The 21,044-nt window shown below is 41.9% G+C and overlaps 1 protein-coding gene across 8 annotated transcripts in view; it reads left to right on the top strand.

The window, feature by feature from the left end:
• LOC139415318 (CDC42 binding protein kinase alpha (DMPK-like) b) overlaps nucleotides 1–21,044 on the top strand; it is a 103,814-nt gene that overhangs the window by 23,493 nt on the left and 59,277 nt on the right. For all 8 annotated transcript variants that reach the window (XM_071163375.1, XM_071163368.1, XM_071163369.1 and 5 more), the window contains exon 2: nucleotides 17,024–17,115. In XM_071163375.1, the coding sequence (XP_071019476.1) occupies nucleotides 17,024–17,115 (92 nt within the window). The remainder of the gene's footprint in view (nucleotides 1–17,023; nucleotides 17,116–21,044) is intronic.

The following is a 21,044-nucleotide window of genomic DNA, read 5'->3' as shown; positions in this document are numbered from 1 at the left end:
GGCCATCATTCACAAGTGATAGGCTAATATTGTCACCCATCAGACTATTCTTGATTTAATCTTGTCTTTACATATATGTGTGAACATTTGTTTTGATTTAGAATGGCCCATTATCACGCACCTGTCTTGAAACAGGGGGCAGCAGAAAAAAATACAATGCACTTAAAGTGCACATCTATGCACTTAAATAGAGGAGGACGCCTTTCCCGTGATTAGTTTATGCCAGCCAGGTAGGCTATACTCCTATTGTAAAGAACAGCAATGTGCTTAATATTATTACGTCGAGAAATCAACATAGTAGCCTAGCCTATAGAGAGCTGATGGGATCCCTCTTTTTAATAGAGGCCATCACTCTGTTTTCTCACGCAATTGCATAGCCTATAGAAATGTTGCACAATATGGGCTCTCATGAAGTGTTTGATTACATTTTTGATACATTTGCATTGATGTCAGAGTGATTAGAGGGACAATCGAGTGCTAAGTACCAGGCAGTTAGCAAGTTTGGTAGGCTACTAATGACCATGAGCCGCATCAGAGCTTGGAGAAGCCTAATTACCGTGACTAAACGGTCAAGTGGAATTTGACTGCCTTCATGCCTCGTGACCGTTGTGGCGGTAATACGGTCACCGCAACAGCCCTATATCCCAGCTTTCAATTCCTAGATTATTTATTTCTCAGCTTTAAAATATGCGCAAACTGCATATTTTTAAACCCAGCAGCACTATGGTTAAGCACATTACTGCTCAGCATATTGCATAGTGTAGAATGGGGCTATATGTAACACGGGTCAATTGTAGGGTATCTTGGGGTAAAATGCCACCCTACCTCAAATGTTTTTTGGGAGGGGAGTGTCTTAACAAATTGTGATGAGACTGATTACAATTTTAGTTGAGCAAGAGTAGTGGTAACCAGGGAAAGTGTTTTGGGGGAAAATGGTGATATGAAGTGGTTTCTGTGAGAAGTACAGGCTGTGTTACCCCAGGTGGATGTTTACCCCCAAGTTACCCTAACAGATAGGCCTAGATTATATTCACTGTGTTTGTGCGTTTTTTTTTTGGGGGGGGACATAGAATTAATCAAAAGGATGCTTACTATTTCAAAGAGCACATATGGGATCTAGCAAATAATTAGCCCGATAGCAGATAAGCAACCCAATGCGTCAGCCCATTTATTTATAGCTTCTATGCTCCATCAGCTACAGGTGATAGAATGCTTATTGCTAATAGCATACCTGATCATATGGACCACACATAGGCTACAGTGCCTTCAGAAAGAACCAACACCCCTTGGCTTTTCACACATTTTGTTATATTACAGCCTGAATTTAAAATGGATTAAATATGTTTGGTTTTGTCACTGGCCTACACACAATACCACACAATGTCTAAGGGGAATTATTCGTTTTTTGAAAATGTTTACAAATGTATAAAAAAATGAACAGATGAAATGTCTTGAGTCAATAAGTATTCAACCCCTTTGTTATGGCAAGCTTAAATAAGTTCAGGAGTTAAAATGTGCTTAACAAGTCACATGATTGTTGAATGACTGCCTCATCTCTGTACCCCACACAGAATTGTCTGTATGGTCCCTCAGTTGAGCAGTGAATTTCAAACACAGATTCAACCACAAAGACCAGGAAGGTTTTCCAATGCCTTGCAAAGATGTGTGAAAAATAGGGCTGTACCCGACTACAAAAATGTCTTCGCCACAGAAAAACATTCTCAATAGAGCAGGTATTCCCAAACTGGGGCAGGGTACGTGCAGTGCCGTCGGAGGTACGCCAAATAAAAATAGGATTCACATTTAAAAACATATAAAACATTTCTTCATATTTTCAAACAGTCCATTTATATTTTCAAACGGGGCTATTCATTTGGGTGAGGTTATTTTCTCACCTGAGTAGCCTCGTTTCACTGCCAAAAATAAAATTCAACCTTCTAGTGCTCAGCGAAATAACAACGCAATGTCAAATACAGGTAGCCTAGTCAAATTATTTTATCCAATCACATTAACCGTTACTCTCTCGTGGGAAACCTTCACTCTTGAGCAGACATTTAGAAACAAAACATGAGAATTTGAAAAATCTCGCACAGAAGTTTTTTGAACGAGAATAAAGACGACTTTTGAGTAGTAAGACATGCATAAAAGCAACAGATAATAAAAAGGGGCTAGAAGCGTCTCATATGGTGAGCTACTGAGTGGGTAGGGCAGGCAAGCCCCATACTATTGTGGAGGACCTAATTATTCCTGCTGCTGTGGATATGGCTGGGACAACGCTGGGGGAAAAGGCCCAAAAAACTATACAGACAATATCTTCATCAAACAGCACTGTTTCACAACGCATCAGTGACACTGCAGGAGATGTTTTGAAACAATTACTGCTATGCATACAAGCCAGTGAATTCTATGCATTACATCTGGGTGAGTCAACAGATGTGGCGGGCCTGGCACAGCTCCTGGTATATGTCTGTTATGCTTATGGGGGTTCAATTAAGGAAGACATCCTCTTCTGCAAACCACTGGAAACCAGGACAATATGAGAGGATATTTTTAAAGTACTGGACAGCTTTGTGACATCAAATTGACTTTGGTGGTCAAGATGTGTTGGTATCTGTACTGATGGCGAAAAGCCATGACAGGGAAACATAGTGGAGTGGTAACGCGTGTGCCAGCAGTTGCTCCCGACACCACTTGGGTACACTGCAGCATCCACGAGAGGCTCTTGCTGCCAAGGGAATTCCTGACAGCTTGAAAGATGTTTTGGACACAACAGTGAAAATGGTTAACTTTGTTAAAGCAAGTCCCCTGAACTTGTATATTTTCTGCATTATGCAATGACATGGGCAGCGGCCATGTAATTATTTTACAACATACAGATGTGCGCTGGTTATCAAGGGGCAAAGTATTGACATGTTTTTTAAAATTGAGAGACAAGCTTAAAGTTTTCTTTACTGACCACTTGCATGATGTTGAGTTTCTCACACGACTGGCCTATCTGGGTGATCTTAATCTAGGATTTATAGGGACTCTGCAATTATATTCAATGTGTGGGACAAAATTGAGGCAATGATTTAGAAGTTGGAGGTCTTTTCTGTCTGCATTAACAAGGACAACACACAGGTCTTTGCATCATTGTATGATTTTATTTTGTGTGCAAATGAACTCAAGCTTACTGACAATGTCAAATGTGATACAGCGAAGCATCTGAGTGAGCTGGGTGTGCAATTACGCAGGTACATTCCCGAAAACGGACGACACAAACAACTGGATTCGTTATGCCTTTCATGCCCTGCCTCCAGTCCACTTACCGATATCTGAACAAGAGAGCCTCATTGAAATTGAAACAAGCGGTTCTGTGAAATTTGAATTTAATCAGAAGGCACTGCCAGATTTCTTTATAGAGTCTGATCTCCCTATAGGCTGTCTCATCGTTGTCTGTGATCAGACTGTTGTGCCATCAGCAAACTTAATGATGGTGTTGTAGTCATGTTGGGTCATGCAGTTATGGGGTATTGTGTGTAGATGGGTAAGAAATATTATTTTAATCCATTTCGTTTCGTTTTTTTAAATGTACAAACATTGTTTTTGGACAATAATTTCCTCCAGTTTAGATGGACATCATTCTATTTGTCTCCTCTTCTCGTTGGCTTATTATATGGACAACATTGTTTTTATTGATCTCTTTCAGTGTCAGAATAGTAGTCTACCCTGTAATTTGTCGTATGAATTATTTAAAAAAAAAATCTGCTAATGTCTCCCGTCATATAAAGTGTAGTAGAATTGCATGAAATGTCTTCAGAACAGGCCAAATTTTCCCCATGCAAAGAAAGAAGAAAAGTATCTGATCTAGCCTGTTGCCTAGGCCTACTCTACGCAATGCACACTCAACCATGCATTGAAGTCTTTTTTAAAACATTTTTTTTTGCAAACAGTGATTGAGTTCTATTATTAGCCTAAATTATGACTATCCAATCTACTCATCACATTATGAATAGTAGGTTATGTTACGTACGTCTGCAAATGCCACGATGCATGGGATGTTTTATTATAAAGGTGCATTTTTTTTTTATGGTGAAAATTGGCGTTCCCAAACTTTTTCTCACACAGTTGCTTATCCCATCGAAATGTTGCACGACATGAGCTCGTGGGCTCTCATGAAGTGTTTGATGTGATTTTTGATTGAATTTACGTTGATGTCAGAGTGATTAGAGTGACAACCGTGCTGAGTACCAAGCCATTAGCGACTGGCAGTTAGCATGTTTGGTATGCTACTAATGACCATGAGCAGCATCAGAGAAGCCTATTTACCGTAACTAAATGGTCATGTGGAATTTGACTGCGGTCATGACTCGTGATCGCTGGTGTGGCGGTAATACGTTCACCGTAACAGCCCTGCTCTTTACACGACGTAGACTTAAACATCTTAAAGAAGGATTTGTAAAGGATTGAGACAATTTAGACATGAATTGTGTACCATTCACAGGTTGAATGGACAAGACAAAAGATTGAAGTGCCTTTGAATGATGTATGGTAGTAGGTGCCAGGCGCACCGGTTTGTGTCAAAAAATGCAACGCTGCTGGGTTTTTCACACTCAATAGTTTCCCGTGTGTATCAATGGTCCACCACCCCAAAGGACATCCAGCCAACTTGACACAACTGTGGGAAGCATTGGAGTCAACATGGGCCAGCATAGCTGTGGAACGCTTTCAACACCATGTAGAGTCCGTGCTCTGATGAATTGAGGCTGTTCTAAGGGATAAAGGAAGGTGTTCCTAATGTTTTGCACACTCAGTGTATATCATACATGACAAAATTAATGTTATGGAAGTCCCCTTGGCTAAGCCTGGGTAGCTCGCATGCTGCAGATTGTCTGATTCCCGGCCAAGTCTTTTAGTATTGCTACTCCTCCTCAGCCTGTCCTCGCTCCACATCTGTGTACTGGAGACCGGAGAGCCCCTTGGCCGCGACTTGAAGGGCCTGGTTACATTTTCATCTGTAATTTGGGTAATTTACAGGATGTTTTAAAGCTACTTGCAATTAAATGGCTAAAAGGTTATTTAAAAAAAAAGTTGCCTGGCTGGTTGACGCTTGGGTCACTCTAGTTCGAAGCAGCTGGGGTAGCAGCCTACTTAAAAGTACAGATTTCATTTTTGATAAGGAAACAACTGACTATGCAGCTGTTTCCCCTGCTGCATTTGTACCCTAATTCAATTATTTATTTAACCAGGAAGTCCAGTTGAAATAAATAATATCCAAATCCTTAGAGATCAAGAAGGCAGCTCTAGTTTAAATGAGAGAGAATCAGGGGTTGGAACTGGTTCAGGGAAAAGAAGAGAAAATGTTTGTTCTTTTCCGGTTTTGAGGAACAGAACCGGAACAGCATGAGAACTAGGGATGTTAATGGTTAACAGATAGTCAGTTAGCTGGCCTGAAATGAACAAATCAAATTGTCTTTGCTGAATACAACAGGTGTAGTGTTGACCTTACCGTGAAATGCTTACTTTACAAGCCCTTAACCAACAACGCTGTTCAATAAATAGAGTTGAGAAAATATTTACAAAATTATCTAAGGTAAAAAAAAAATTAAAAAGTAACACAAGAAAATTACAACAATAATGAGGCTATATTCAGGGGGTACCGGTACCGAGTCAATGTAAAGGTTAGTCGTGGTAATTTGTAAAGTGGCTATGCATACATCATAAACGGTGAGTAGCAGCAGTGTGAAAACAAAGGGGGGGTCAATGTAAATAGTCCGGGTGGCTATTTGATTAAGGAGCCTTTTGGTCCTAGACTGGTACAGCTTGCTGTGCGGTAGCAGAGAGAACAGTCTATGACTTGGGTGACTGGAGTCTGACAACTTTTTGGGCCTTCCTCTGGCACTGCCTAGTGTATATAGGGTCATGGATGTCAGGAAGTTTGGCCCCAGTGATGTAGTGGACTGTACACACTACCCTCTGTAGCGCCTTCCGGTCAGATGCCGAGCAGTTGCCATACCAAGTGGTGGAACCTTTTGAGGATCTGGGGACCAATGCCAAATCTTTTCAGTCTCCTGGGGGGAAAAGGTGTTGTCGTGCCCTCTTCACAACTGTCTTGGTGTGTTTGGACCATGATAGTTTGTTGGTGATGTGGACACCAAGGAACTTGAAACTCTCGACCTGCTCCACTTCAACCCCGTCAAAGTTAATGGGGGCCTGTTTGGCCCTCCTTTTCCTGTAGTCTACAATCAGCTCCGTTGTCTTGCTCACGTTGAGGGAGAGGTTGTTGTATTCACCCTCTTGGCCCTCTTGTCAAGTATTCACCCTCTTGGCATTTTTCCTATTTTGTTGCCTTACAACCTGGAATTAAAATATATTTTTTTGGGGGGGTTTGTATCATTTGATTTACACAATATGCCTACCACTTTGAAGATGCAAAATATATTTTCTTGTGAAACAAACAAGAAATCAGACAAAAAAGGGCACCCCGCCCTCTCCCCTTCTCTCCGTCTTTTCTTCACGCGGATGATGGGGATTTGGGCCTTGTCTCGACAAAGCACTATATCCTTTGCATCGGACTCATTAAAAAAAAAAAATCTTTGTCGAGGTGAGTAATCTCTGTTCTGATGTCCAGAAGCTCTTTTTTTCAGTTATAAGAGACGGTAGCAGCAACATTATGTACAAAATGAGTTACAAACAATGCGGAAAAAATGAATGAATGAATAAATAAATAGCACAGTTGGTTAGGAGCCCGTAAAACGCCAGCCATCGCCTCCGGCGCCATTACCAGAACACCGTCTTGATTGACTGGAGTTATTATATTTACATAAATAATGTTGTGTGAGTTTATAGCGCAGTGGTTCTTAACCTGGGTTCGATCGAACCCCAGGGGTTCGGTGAGTCAGTCTCAGGGGTTCGGCGGAGGTCAAGACACACATTCGATTAATATGATTCGTGATTACACGCTCCGTTGTGCCATCATTGGCTGCAGGTGATCACGCTACATCGCTTGGCCTATCTGTGCTGCAGGGAATTTGGTGCGCTCAGTAGTCGACTTGTGATTTCTTTCTTAATATTTTAATCCCTTCATACTTACTATGTCGAGCAAAAAAAGAAAGTGGTTGGACGAATATGTACAATATGGATTTACATGTATAACCGAACGTGATGGGAGTCAGTGTCCTAACTGCATGATTTGCAATGCCAAGTTGAGCAATTCTAGTCTAGCACCGGCAAAACTAAGAGAACACTTCCTTAAGCTGCATGGAGATGGAAAATACAAGAACACAACGCTCGCTGAATTCAAGGTGAAGAGAGCCAGATTCGATGAAAAGGCTACTCTGCCTGTTCTCGGCTTTGTACCCATCAACAAACTGATCCTCACAGCATCGTACGAAGTTGCTTACCTGATCGCAAAGCAGGGCAAACCACACACCATTGGTGAAACACTCATAAAACCAGCTGCATTGAAGATGGCGAATATCATGCTGGGAAAAGAGGCCGAAGTTAAGTTATCCCAAATTCCTCTTTCAAATGACACCATCAGCGACAGAATAGAGGACACGAGCAAAGACATCTTGGCTCAAGTAGTTGCAGATCTGATTTCAAGCCCGGCAAAATTCAGCCTTCAACTCGACGAGACCACAGACGTTTCCAATCTAAGCCAGCTTGCTGTATTCGTGCGCTATGTGAAAGACGACGTGATAAAGGAATAATTTTTATTTTGTAAGCCTCTTACAACAACAACTAAGGCAGCCGATGTGAAGAAACTTGTGGATGACTTCTTCAAAGACAACAATCTTTCGTGGGATATGGTTTCTGCAGTTTGTTCGGACGGAGCTCCAGTCATGCTGGGAAGAAAGTCTGGTTTTGGTGCGCTAGTGAAAGCCGATGCACCACACATCATTGTTACGCATTGTATTCTGCACAGGCATGCGTTGGCAACAAAAATCTTGCCTCCAAAACTGGCAGAAGTATTAAAAATTGTAGTGGAATGCGTGAACTATGTGCGAACTAGTGCTCTGCGGCATCGCATCTTCAGTGAGCTGTGTAAAGAAATGGGCTCTGAATTCGAGGTACTTCTGTACCATTCTAACGTTAGGTGGTTATCCCGGGGACAGGTGCTGAATCGTGTTTTTGCCGTGCGTGTGGAATTAGCCCTGTTTTTGCAAGAGCACCAACATTGTCATGCAGATTGCTTCAAAAATTCTGAGTTCATTCTCATTTTAGCGTACATGGCCGATATCTTCGCAGCTCTCAATCATCTCAATCAAAAGATGCAGGGCGGTGGAGTCAACATCATCGAAGCGGAGGAAAACCTGAAGGCTTTTCAAAAAAAGCCACCGTTATGGAAACGACGAACAGAGAACAATAACTTCGCAAACTTTCCCCTGCTGGACGACTGTGTAAGTAAGATCGAAGATGTATCTGGAATCGGAGACATTTCTGTACCCGCTGAACTGAAGCAAGCAATTGCCACGCACTTAGATGAGCTTGCAAATTCTCTCTACGGATACTTCCCTACAAGAGAGTCATATCCAGCATGGGTGAGACAGCCGTTCACGTTTAGTGTTGAGACAACAGATGTCAATGATGAATACCTCGATGAAATCATTGAAATTCAGCAGAGCCAGGTTCAACAGCAACTCTTCAGAACAACAACGCTTTCAACGTTTTGGTGTCAACAAATGGTAACGTACCCTGTTATTGCTAAGAAAGCTCTGGAGATTTTCATACCGTTTGTTACAACATAGCTTTGCGAGCAATCCTTTTCGAGGATGCTGGACATAAAAACGAAGAAAAGGAACAGACTTTGTTGCGAAAATGACATGAGAGTGGCACTTGCCAAGGTGAAGCCGCGCATTTCTGAACTGGTCTCTGAAAGGCAACAGCAGAAGTCACACTGATTTGCAGTAAATATTCATTATTATGTTTTTGTTTTTGTGTGAAAATGATCATCTGTGTGAAAATGTTTTGATGATTTTGTTCTTTGAACACAGTGATGTTGATGCACGGTTCATTTTGTGCACCAGTCAAATATATACCTATGTTTTGAATTAGATTTTTTTTTTCAATTAAGAAGGGTTCGGTGAATGCGCATATCAAACTGGTGGGGTTCAGTACCTCCAACAAGGTTAAGAACCACTGTTATAGCGTTAGAAAGTAGCTTTCTTATGTCAACTAATGGCTGTCTCTAGTCAGTGAGCTGTGAGCAAGCCAGGGCAGAGACTTTTTGCTAGGGAACTCACAGATACAGGCTGCAGTGAGCAGTGGGACAAAGAGGAGCTGCTAGAAGCATCTAACAGCTAAGCTAGCAACCAAAACATTTTCACATCCTTTCTCTCCTGTTCTACTGGTTTTTATATCAACTTTCTTCCCTTGTCCAGAAGCCAAAAACACAATCCTAGTCATATTAACAACCCATCCTGCATTTTTACTTTTTCACATTTTCTAACGGAGATGTTCATCTCTGTCACATGAAACGGCTTGCATGAGGTGCATCTTTAGGGACAGTGTTTTCCCGCAAATTGCATTTTGGAAAATGTTTGATATATTCCATTGTCTGCTTCATTACAGTAGTTGTATGTTTAATAATATGAGAGGATTGCTATTGTCACACGTTTTTTTAAAGCTCTTAATGAACAATGTCTGTTCCTTCCGTGCATGGGGTTTTCCATTGGGACTAATTTTACTGTTGGGGGTTGGTTAGTCGGCAACAAAATTGATCAAAATGTTCATTCCTACTGGGATGAAAAACGCAACAAAGCACCCATGCAAAACCCCCACTGTCACTGTCACATTTGAAGTTAGAAAAGAAGGGATTCACTTTTTCAGTACTAGTTAAGGATACTATAGTGATCTCCTTTCACATTGGATTTATTAAATAGAAAATGGTATGATCATTATTTCAAATGTGGTGTCGCTCTGCACACACGCTTGTTAGCTAGCTAGCCTACTCTGGTCCAATTTTAAGCCAACTCTGAAGTTAAAAGAAATCCCTTCGTGCCCAGGTGCTTCAAGCCAAACCTCCCGCATCACCCTCTCTTGCCCTCTCCCTTCCGACAAAATATCAGTCGCATCTTGTACCCTACAACTATCGCTTCCCTGTTCCATAGCAAGCTGCTCTATCTGCACTGATTGGTGAACAAATTTAATGTTGAGCTAAACTTTGTAATTTTTTAAAATTTAAAATATTTGATATCAGATGTTTAAAAAGGAACAGAAAGGAACGATATAAACCATTACTTATTGGGTGTTCTAACTGGTTCAGAACTTCATTTCGCTGGTCGGAACAGAACGGGGAAAAAGTATGGTTCTGTTCAGAACAAAACGGTTGGAAAATAATTTTGGTTCAAACGGTTGGTTAGAACTGTTGAAGTCCACAGACAAAGACGCGTTAGTCCTGCGTCCCATTGTGACAGCTACACGTTTCTCTTCCTTTGAATGTGATGACGGTTGGGGAAATGGCGTGAGCCGCGTCGAGAATTCCAAAAGTATGAAAGCCAAGATCTTACAAGGTCGAACTTATTATGAGGAACATCCTTCCAGTAGTGCTGTGAAAAGCCATTCCCAGATCTGGCCCCTCTCGCTCGCTCTCCCTCTTTTCCTCCTCTGGAGGTGGCATTTTTGTGTCATTACCTCACTCTGGCTGTAAATAATCCCTCTTATGGCTTCCAGATGTCCCCTCTCTCTGTACATCACAGCGCTGCCTGGATGTGGGATCTACTGTCTCTCTCACTCTCACTCAGTTCAATTCAATAGACTATTGACAGGGCAAGTTAAATTAAGTACACATAAAACTACAAAGATCAGGTTAACCGTAGTAGCAATAATAATAGTAGGCCTGGTAGTAGTAGTAATGCTATTAACATTAACAACATCTAATGAGAATAATAATGAATACAAGTAATAGTAGTAGACTTGTTTTAACATGACTGAGAAGCCACATGCCATGAAAGCCCAAACAAAACAAAATGGCAAATACTATTGATACATTCTGTACTTTTCACTGGCGGCCCATCGGGTAGTGGCAGGAGGACGAGTACCGCATTTGGCTGCCAAAACTGCGCACTTGAGTTTTTTTTCACACAATATTCGTTTTTATAGTTTAAAATTCTTTGTAGTGAATGATCATTTGGGGAAAGAAAGATTCTCGTAGGTCTGAGTACACACTCTCTCTCCTTCTCTACTGTACCTGTTTCAAGTACGGGGAGGGTAGAGCAAATATACATTGGCACATGTAGGCCAGTGCATATGGAGGAGGACTTGTTCAAATGAACACGCACATACGTGCTTACGCACACAGGCCTAGGCTTACACACACACACACACACACACACACACACACACACACACACAGTATTGAAAGTGCAGAGCCCTAGGGTGACGCCTGGTTACTGTATAGACCATGACGTTTGTTTCTTTAGCTGAATGAACACACTTGTCTACAGAAGTACAACGTTTTCCTTCAGCTGCATCGTCTGTGGATAATAAACTCACTTCTTCGAATGGACCTAGATCTGTCTGATAATCTGTGTCTGGGATAAACCAGTCCGTCACTGGATTAGTTGGGCCTACTCATGTTTTTCCAGTTGCGTTGCATAGGTAGTCACAGCCAGTGCTTCTAACCAATGAAACTGAAAGTCTCATGGCTGTTTTGAGTGCGAGTGCATAATGTTATGTGCGCTCTGTCCTGCTAACAGTGAAGTCACTTAGTTTGAATGCTTTTGCAAAACCGTCGGGGACAAAACAAACACCAAGTCGGTCATCGTTTGGTTGGATATTCACGTTTTAAAGCGCCACAAACTGGCTTGCGCCACACCTTGTCATTGCAACCGTTGCTATGTTTGGCCGACCCGTATATTTTGATAGTTAGTAAAGATGTATAGTCAGAACTGTAAGGTCTTTGTCGGAAGCGCGGAGTAAGAAGGGCGGGATGTCACAATGTACATTACTTCACTGTTAGACAAAACGGCACATGACCCGTGGGTAAATTTGAGCGAGACTGGCGTTTGTGTGTCCGAGACTGCTTGTTTCTAGGCCTAGTTACTGTGTCTTTTTTTTAAAAGTCAATGCAACAAGTAAAGAAGTGGTGGTGGTGGTGATACTGGGGCGTCATAGTAACTGCGAGATTAAGGATTGGAGAAAGGCCCAGTGTGTGCCAAGCTAAGCGTCGGCTCGTTCCACTTCCCACAATGTGGACGGACATAAGGAAAATAGACCCTTGTGAAATATTTGTTGAAACCCCAGAAATTGTTCATGCCGTTTTTCCGAGTTCACGGGAATTAACGGTGACTCGTTCCGTTGAGAAATGGTCATCAGGAACAGAGATTATGCTACAGGACTGGTATTCCAGGGCGCGTTCTCAGAGCATGCGCAGAGCAGCTGGCAGGCATATTCACGGTCATTTTCAACCTCTCCTTGTCCCAGTCTGTAATCCCCATGTCTCAAACTGACCACAATCATTCCTGTTCCCAAGAACTTTAAGGTTTCATGCCACAAAGACTACCGCCCTGCAGCACTCATTACTCACTATAATCATAAAGAGCTTTGAAAGGCTGGTTATGGCCCACATCAACTCCATCATCCCAGACACCCTAGACACACTCCAATTTGCATACCGCCCAACAGATCTATAGACGACACAATCTCAATTGCACTCCACACTGCCCTCACCCACCTAGATATGAGGGAAATCCTGTGTGTGAGAATGCTGTTCATTGATTACAGCTCAGCGTTTAACACCATTTTCCCCTCCGAGCACGTCCACATCGACGGGGCTGCAGTAGAGCGAGTCGACAGCTTCAAGTTCTTTAATGGTCCACATGTGCGCACAGTCATGAAGGAGGTGTGACAGCGCCTCTTCCCCCTCAGGAGGTTGAAAAGGTTTGCCATGGGACCTCTAATCCTCAAAAAAAGTTCTACAGCTGCACCATTGAGACCACCTTGACTGGCTGCATCACTGGTTGGTATGCCAACGGCACCGCCCTCGATCGCATGGCGCTACAGAGGGTGGTGCGGACAGCCCAGTACATCACTCCCTGCCATCCAGGAACTCGATATCAGGTGGTGTGAAAGGAATGGCTGGAAAATCATTAGACTCCAGCCATGCCATAGACTGTCTTTTCTGCTTCCTGAACAGCTTCTGTCTCCAAGCCATAAGACTTCAAAAATTGTCCCTGTAGCCATTTTGTTAGTTATCATTGTTATGTTAGTTATCATTGTTATGTTAGTTATCATTGTTATGTTAGTTATCATTGTTATGTTAGTTATCATTGTTATGTTAGTTATCATTGTTATGTTAGTTATCATTGTTATGTTAGTTATCATTGTTATGTTAGTTATCATTGACCCCATTTTTTTTGTATTTTGTTTTTGCACTGTCTCTATGCACACTCACAGGACTCTACACATATACACGGACACTCCATCACACACACACACACACACACACACACACACACTACCTGACCAAAAGTGTCGTTGAACATCTCATTCCAAAATCATGGGCATTAATATGGAGGTGGTCTCCCCTTTGCTGCTATAATAGCCTCCACTCTTCTGGGAAGGCTTTCCACTAGATGTTTAAACATTGCTGCGGCGACTTGCTTCCATTCAGCAACAAGCGCATTAGTGAGGTTGGAGCGATTAGGCCTGGCTCGCTGTCGGCTTTCCAATTTATCCCAAAGGTGTTAGATGGGTTTGAGGTCAGGACTCTGCAGGCCAGTCAAGTTCTTCCACGCCAATCTCCACAAACCATTTCTGTATGGACCTCGCTTTGTGCATGGGGGCATTGTCATGCTGGAACAGGAAAGTGCCTTCCTCAAACTGTTGCTACAAAGTTGGAAGCACAGAATTGTCTAGAATGTCATTGTATGCTGTAGTAACATTAAGATGTCCCTTCTCTGGAACTAAGGGGCTCGAACCATGAAAACCAGCCCCAAACCATTATTCCTCCTCCACCAAACTTTACAGTTAGCACTATGCATTGGGGCAGGTAGCGTTCTCCTGGCATCTGCCAAACCCAGATATGTCCACCGGACTGCCCGATGGTGAAGCGTGATTCACCACTCCAGAGAACGCGTTTCCACTGCTCCAGAGTCCAATGGCGGCGAGCTTTACACCACTCCAGCCGTCACTTGGCATTGCGCATGGTGACCTTAGGCTTGTGTTGGGCTTCATAGCCATGGAAACCCATTTAATGAAGCTCCCGACGAACCGTTATTGTGCTGACGTTGCTTCCAGAGGCAGTTTGGAACTTGGTAGTGAGTGTTGCAACCGAGGACAGACAATTTTTACGCGCTACGTGCTTCAGCACTCTGCAGTCCCATTCTGTGAGCTTGTGTGGCCTACCTCTTCACGGCTGAGCTGTTGTTGTTCCTAGATGTAGCACTGACAGTTGACCAGGGCAGCTCTAGCAGGGCAAACATTTGACGAACTGACTTGTTGTTCTATGACGGTGCCACGTTGAAAGTCACTGAGCTCCTCAGTAAGGCCATTCTACTGCCAATGTTTGTCTATGGAGATTGCATGGCTGTGTGCTAGATTTTACACACCTGTTAGCAACGGTGTTGCTGTATTAGCCAAATTCACTCATTTGAAGGGTGTCCACATACTTTTGTATGTACGTTATAGTGTATCTACCTCTGTCAGTCCAGTATCTGTGCACATTGTAAATATGGTATTGGAACTGACCCTGGATATACAGTAGCTTACTTAGTTCTCGTGTTCTTGTTTTTTTTCTATGTTGTTATTTTTTTTGTCCTACATTGATATTGAGTACTGCATTGTTGGGTTTCCAGCTCGCTAGAAAAGCATTTCACTGTACTTGTGCACGTGACATTAACTTGACGTGCACTCTTACAGTATATTTAAACACTGAAGAAGGGACATCGGTTTTCGTCATACCACACTGAGCAACTGAAAGCCCCTCCTTTCCTTTCCTTTATCAGTAAAGGTTGTTGTTGGGCGTTGGTTTGGTCTGTTGTTCTCTGCCTGGCTGGGATTCTGACAGGGGAGCCAAGGGCCTCTCTGGATAAGCCTGGCACATAATGACCGTGCCAGGATGGAACACTAACCAGTGGATGGATGGATGAATAAATGAATGAATGACTAAATGAATGAGTATTTGATGTGACCCATGTATTCTGCTTGTGCACAAGGGTCCACCTAAGCGAAATGCTGCACAGATCATCAGCTCCATCCATCAGTAGGCCCATGCTATATCCTAACATATAGGCCAATAGGCATTTAATAGGTCTGTATTATGTTCAATAGTATCCAATCTGCTGCTCAGTAGTCTGACCCTGCTGAACCAACTGGCAGTCTACCTCCAGGTTTAATGGAGGATCCAAAGTAGAAAAGGAAGTGGATGAATGTCCTTCCTCGACAAAGTAGGGAAAATGCTGCTTGTCTGTTTTACTCCGGATTACGTTTGTGAGTCACCCAGAACCCGAGGCTAGGTCAAATGTAAGGGTAATGGTAGACAGTTTTATAACTGCGTTCTGCACTTCCAGACCACTGTGGTTTACGATAAAGATCTCAGCGGTCATGATCACAGATTGACCCTATATCAGCCCCTCCGCATACAGGACTGACAGGCAGGACGACACTCACCGGAAATCATTACTCGTGGCTAAATCCATTTGAATTCGATCCCTATTTGACAGCACCACCTTCTGATTTGAACGAAACCTCCTGTACAAATGTGCCCTTTGTGGTGCTCAGGAAGTGACTTTTTGTATCTAAATGCCAAGACATTAGAGAAAGGTGCCCAAAGTTGAATTATTTTGCATACCCTGCGACATCCATGTTTTCATCACTGGAAAAGGTAAAGCGTTGAGATTGATATAATTTAAAAGCTTACAGTGACAAAAAAATATATATTCGATTTTTTTTTTTTTTTACCTTACATTTTTATTTTACATTTATCTAAAAACACAAACTCAAAAATAAAAGACAATTAGCTAATGTTGCAGCTTAGACCTTATTTTATATCAGGTTGGAGGTCCACACATAAGATAATGTTGACTTGAATAGGAATATCTCTCGTTTTAAACTATACTGTCAATTTTCCATAGTAAACCTATTGAAATCAAATAAATATAGATAATATAATAGACATGATAGCCATTTATGTAGACAATCGACGGTTGGTGGAATGACAGCCATCTTTGTGGTGGTAATTAGAACATTTAAATGTCAACGGTGTACCTGTACCAGCTAAATTGCAGTGGTATGAAGGGATGGGCCCATTCTATGTATTATATTTCTATGATTTGAAATGACACCCACCTTGCATTCAAGATCATGTTGTGTCTCAATCAATGATTTATATATAGACTAGATGACCAGTGGCTTCAATGCCTCTCAATGGCCAATTATATAGTAAACTCAATCCAGGGTGTATATACATCACTGGTCTCCACAACACAAAAACGTCAGATGTGAAGTAGGGTCGAAACTACAACATGTGCAAATATAGAAAAAATGGGAGTAATTTTTTTTTTTGATAATCGACGTAAAAGGTCAAAAGAAATGTTATTAAAAAAATCCTGTTTGTAATCTTTTAAATGATGATGTACTCAACCGTTGATCTTTTCCAGTGATGAAGACATGGATGCCTCACGTTGTGGTGGGTTTTGCAAAATGGGTCAACTTTGAGCAACTTTACCTCCTGAATGTTTTTGGCATTCAGGTCCAAAAAGTCACGCTCTGACTACTTCTTCCATGGGAAAACATGTATGGAAAGTGTTGTTGTTGTTTAAATCAAAAGGAATGGCATCAAAAAAATGATTACTTTCAAATGGATTTACCTGTGTTGTGTGCCACTTGCTTTGTGTCCGATTTCTAGTATCCACCTAAAAAATGTATTTCTGATTTGCTGTTTTATTGTTTTAAGAATTAAATCTTGATGATGCGCAACTATTTTAGTGTGCGCATTCTCAGGTCAAGTTCAATATTTTAAGTCCCCAGAATTCTAACCTCTCCTCTCCTCTCCTCTCCTCTCCTCTCCTCTCCTCTCCTCTCCTCTCCTCTCCTCCTGCAGCCAAACCCTTCACTTCCCAGGTGAAACAGATGCGCCTGCACAAAGAGGACTTTGAGATCCTCAAGGTGATTGGACGAGGAGCCTTTGGAGAGGTATGTTGTTTTTTTGTGCCTTTTTTTACTGTGCTTTTTTATAACCTGATTTCACCGGGAAGTATTTTTGAAGTTTGAACTTCAATAGAAAGCTTGCAAGACATCAGCAAAGGAAAAAGCATTTCAAGTGTAGCCTACATAGGGCCTAGAGACAATCACAACAACAGAACAATGCATGCAAAGACAATATAGTTCCTCAAGAATCTGGGCATATATATATGCTATTTGATAGTTGGTGCACATAGTGTGATCCCAGCAGCAAGGCATGGGTCACTAGGCCACATGCTATATGCATAACTTAATATGTAAGAGAAAAAGCTTTAATATTTTCATCACCGTCGTGGTGAAAGATTTCTATACAAAATTAAACTAAAACCGAACCTTATTTTTCTTCTTCGCGGCTCGAGGGCAGGAGTTGAAATATAGTTATTATTATGTCTTCTACTGCGAGTGATGTCAAACCTGGGGAATGTTGGCGAGCTAGCAATGGCAGCAGAAACTCAGCCGTGTAAGGTTACATGACAAATGGTCTTTGTGTATTATAGCCTGCTAGGCTAGCTGCTGTGCTGCTGGCAGACCTGGGTTCAATACTATTTGAAATGATTTAAAATAGCCTAATTTATCTGTGGTTGATTGAGCTTGGCTTGCTTCATGGACCAATAGAATAGTTCAAACTGGCAAATCTGACACTGCAAAAAGAATCTAAATCTAATTTTGTCACATGCGCCGAATACAATGAAAGGTCGAAGGGTCAGTGCAGGATGGGGTCAGTGCAGATAGTTTGGGTATCCATTAATTGACTATATAGCAGTCTCATGGCTTGGGGGTAAAACAGTCTTGGCGCCTGTTTGTTCCAGGCAGGTTAGAGAAAATGCTCAAAGTATTTGAAAGATTTTGAATAGTGTTTGAATTCACGTGTTGTGGAATGGGTTGGTTGGCGCTCTACCCAGTGCTGAGGTCCATATGGCCTGTTTCAGACTTATTTTTATTGGGGTTTTAATTCACAGTGAATGAAAGAAAAACATGTTTGTGCCCTGGTCCTTAGCCCCGTGTCAGGCTAGCAGCGGCGTTCACTCGTGCTAGAGCTATTTCTGTGGCTCTGACATTCAGCTAAACTACAGTCTCACAGTTGACCCTCCTACTTATTGTATTTCTGATATAGGCCCCTGTGGTGTACCTCATCTCTTCTCGCACCTTGTGTTGAGGTTGGCCTAAAGGTTTCCTTCCGCAAAATTCGGTTTCGGCTGGCGCCTAGTCAAACTCGGCTAGGCGAACTGAACGAGTGTATTCGTATACACCCTTAAAAGACCTTCGCCTGGAAAACGAGAAAAGAAATCGGCATTAGTGCTGTTTGTCCATCTTGAAACTCCGTAGCCAGTATACCCTTCCTCAGAATAGTCAGACTTAATCTAAGATACAGTAATACAAGCAATCTATCTGTTTTTGCCAAGGAGATCTTAGTTCGAACAGTTTTACATCGAACTAAGATGTTTTGGGCAGTATTTCGCAAGTGAAAAATGTGCATGAAAACGAGTCGTCTATCTTTGAATGACAACACTTCATTGAAGAATCCCTACTGTTGACCAATCACCGACTTCGGCTTCGGAATTTCGGTTTGCCTCAAAAAATAACTTTGTGTCCATGAACAGCCGAATAAACACTTGTCGAACACCAAAACGATCAACATTTCGTCATAATATATGCACAAACTGTTCCCGAACTGTTTTGGATGGGAAGCATGCGGACGCCTTTAGTCTCTGTGCCTCCTGTGCTGTGTCATGCAGGCCTGTGTATTTCATATAGCCTTGCCTACATGCTATCCAAATCTAGTTGATTGGAAAAGCAGCAACAAAGTAAGTGGCTGGAGTTGTTTAATTCATAAAAACATATATTTACAATCACAGGTCTAATTCAGTTCACTATACATTTTCAGGCCTATTCACAACAACAACAACCGTATCCAGTGGCCGGCAGGCAAAGACATAGCTTAGGGCTAGATCTATGTAATGATTATGAAGTCATCATGATTTAAAGGTCTCTGGCCAGAGGTCCATCTTATGTCTTTCCAGTGGTAAGCCATCATAGTGCAACCAGTATTTCCCCTATATTCATTTAGCAGCGATACACTGGAAGAATAAAAATGTTCTTTCTTTTTTTCTTTCTCATAATGCCGCAGGAAGACCCCATTCACAGTAGCAGTTTTGCAAAATTCTGGAAAATTTCCTCGTTACTTTTTATTTATTTTTTGAGGAATACCCCTATTCTGAATTCTGAAAAACTTCTCCAAAGTTCTCCTGCTTTCCATAAATACCAGTTGGAGAATTACATAAATCAGGAGGGAATAAGCAGGGAGGGGAATCCTCAAAATGGGATTTCAGGAAAAACCTGTGAAATCTGAAAAAGGGACAGGAAGATTTGGCAACCCTATGGAAGAGTGTGGATTGGGAAGCTGTGGAAAAAGAAAAGAGAACAAATTATGAGCAGGAAGTTTTTATTTCATATCCCCATTGTCAACTCAAAGAGAGATGGCGTCTGTCTGTGAGCTGGGAGAGGGAGCTTGGCATCTGTGTGTGATGTTTTGGCTCTCCTGATGAATCTATTTTTCTTTGTATCACTACAGCGTAGAGCAGCCAGTCAGCCACCCTGCATGTCAAGCTCTCACACATATGTTTGAGTGGTGAAAGCTAAGAAAACAGGGAGGGAGGGAGTATACGCTATACACAGGGCCAGTAGCAAGAACAGTCCTCTCCTTTCCCCCCATCAGTTCACCAGGAGGAAACCCAAACAGCAGGGGAATGTTATATTTGCATTTAGCGCTCATTCTTTTTCTCCAGCTCATTTAATGGACTACAGACTACAGAGTTTTTGTGTGTGTTGCATGTAATTTTCTGTGTGCATTGCATGCGTGTGTGTGTGTGTGTGTGCATTGCGTATGTGTGCGCACATGCATGCTTCCTTGTGTTTGTGTGACTGAGTGGATGATTGGTGGTTTAAATTCCTCCCATGGGGGACGGAGGGAGTTGCGGAGAAGCTGTAGTGAAAAAGGCTTTCTCTTGTGTCTCCTGGCAGGCAGACAGGCAGGCAGGAGGGAGGAATCCTGCTAGCTGAAGTCATCTGGCCTTGCTCCGGTTGCAACTCAACTCGTTTTAGGAATGCTCTTGTTTACTACACTCAGGCCTAACAATGGGGGCTGCCTGTGGTTGCGTCAGAGACGTTAGCACTTAGCAGTAGCTTGACTAGCTTGGTGTCCTATCCTTGCTGGGTCGTTCCGTTTGATTTCAATCACTTTTTGACCGTATCCCTTTTGATTTGAAGGAAACCTTCCATACATATTTGCCCACGGTAGTAGTTTTTTTTGCATACCCAATAATGAGTTATCCATGTCTTAATCACTGAAAAAGATAAACGGTTAAGTTTGATATAGTTTAAAGCTTACATTGTTTTCAAACTATTTTGTAATAAAAAGAAGAAACCGTTTTTTATCCGTTAACATCAATTATCTAAACGTGTAAACTTAAAAATATATATATATATATTTTCACATATGTTGTAGATTAGACCCTCCTTAACAATCTGAGTTTCTTGTGTTGTGCACGCCATCAGTTGAGACACAGCATACTTTTGAATAAAGGGTGGGCGTCATTGCAATCATAGAAATATAATTAATAGTATGGACATATCCCTTCAGACCACTGCAATTAGCTGGTACATCATTGACGGTTTAATTTGAATTGACGTTGTTACTTCCAATTACTACCACAAAGATGGCCGTCGGTCCAACCACCGTCGAATGTCAACTAAAATAGGGATGTCTACTCTAGTATCTACATTTCTATGATTCTAATAGGTTTCCTATGGCAAATTGACAGTATCATTTAAAACAACTGATATTCCCATTCAAGTCAACATTCTCTGATGTGTGTACCTCC

The sequence above is a fragment of the Oncorhynchus clarkii genome, chromosome 8, assembly GCF_045791955.1.
Source record: "Oncorhynchus clarkii lewisi isolate Uvic-CL-2024 chromosome 8, UVic_Ocla_1.0, whole genome shotgun sequence".
NCBI classification, from domain to species: Eukaryota; Metazoa; Chordata; class Actinopteri; order Salmoniformes; family Salmonidae; genus Oncorhynchus; species Oncorhynchus clarkii.
The sequence above is the reverse complement of the archived record's forward strand: the minus strand, read 5'-3'. Positions and strand labels throughout refer to the sequence as shown.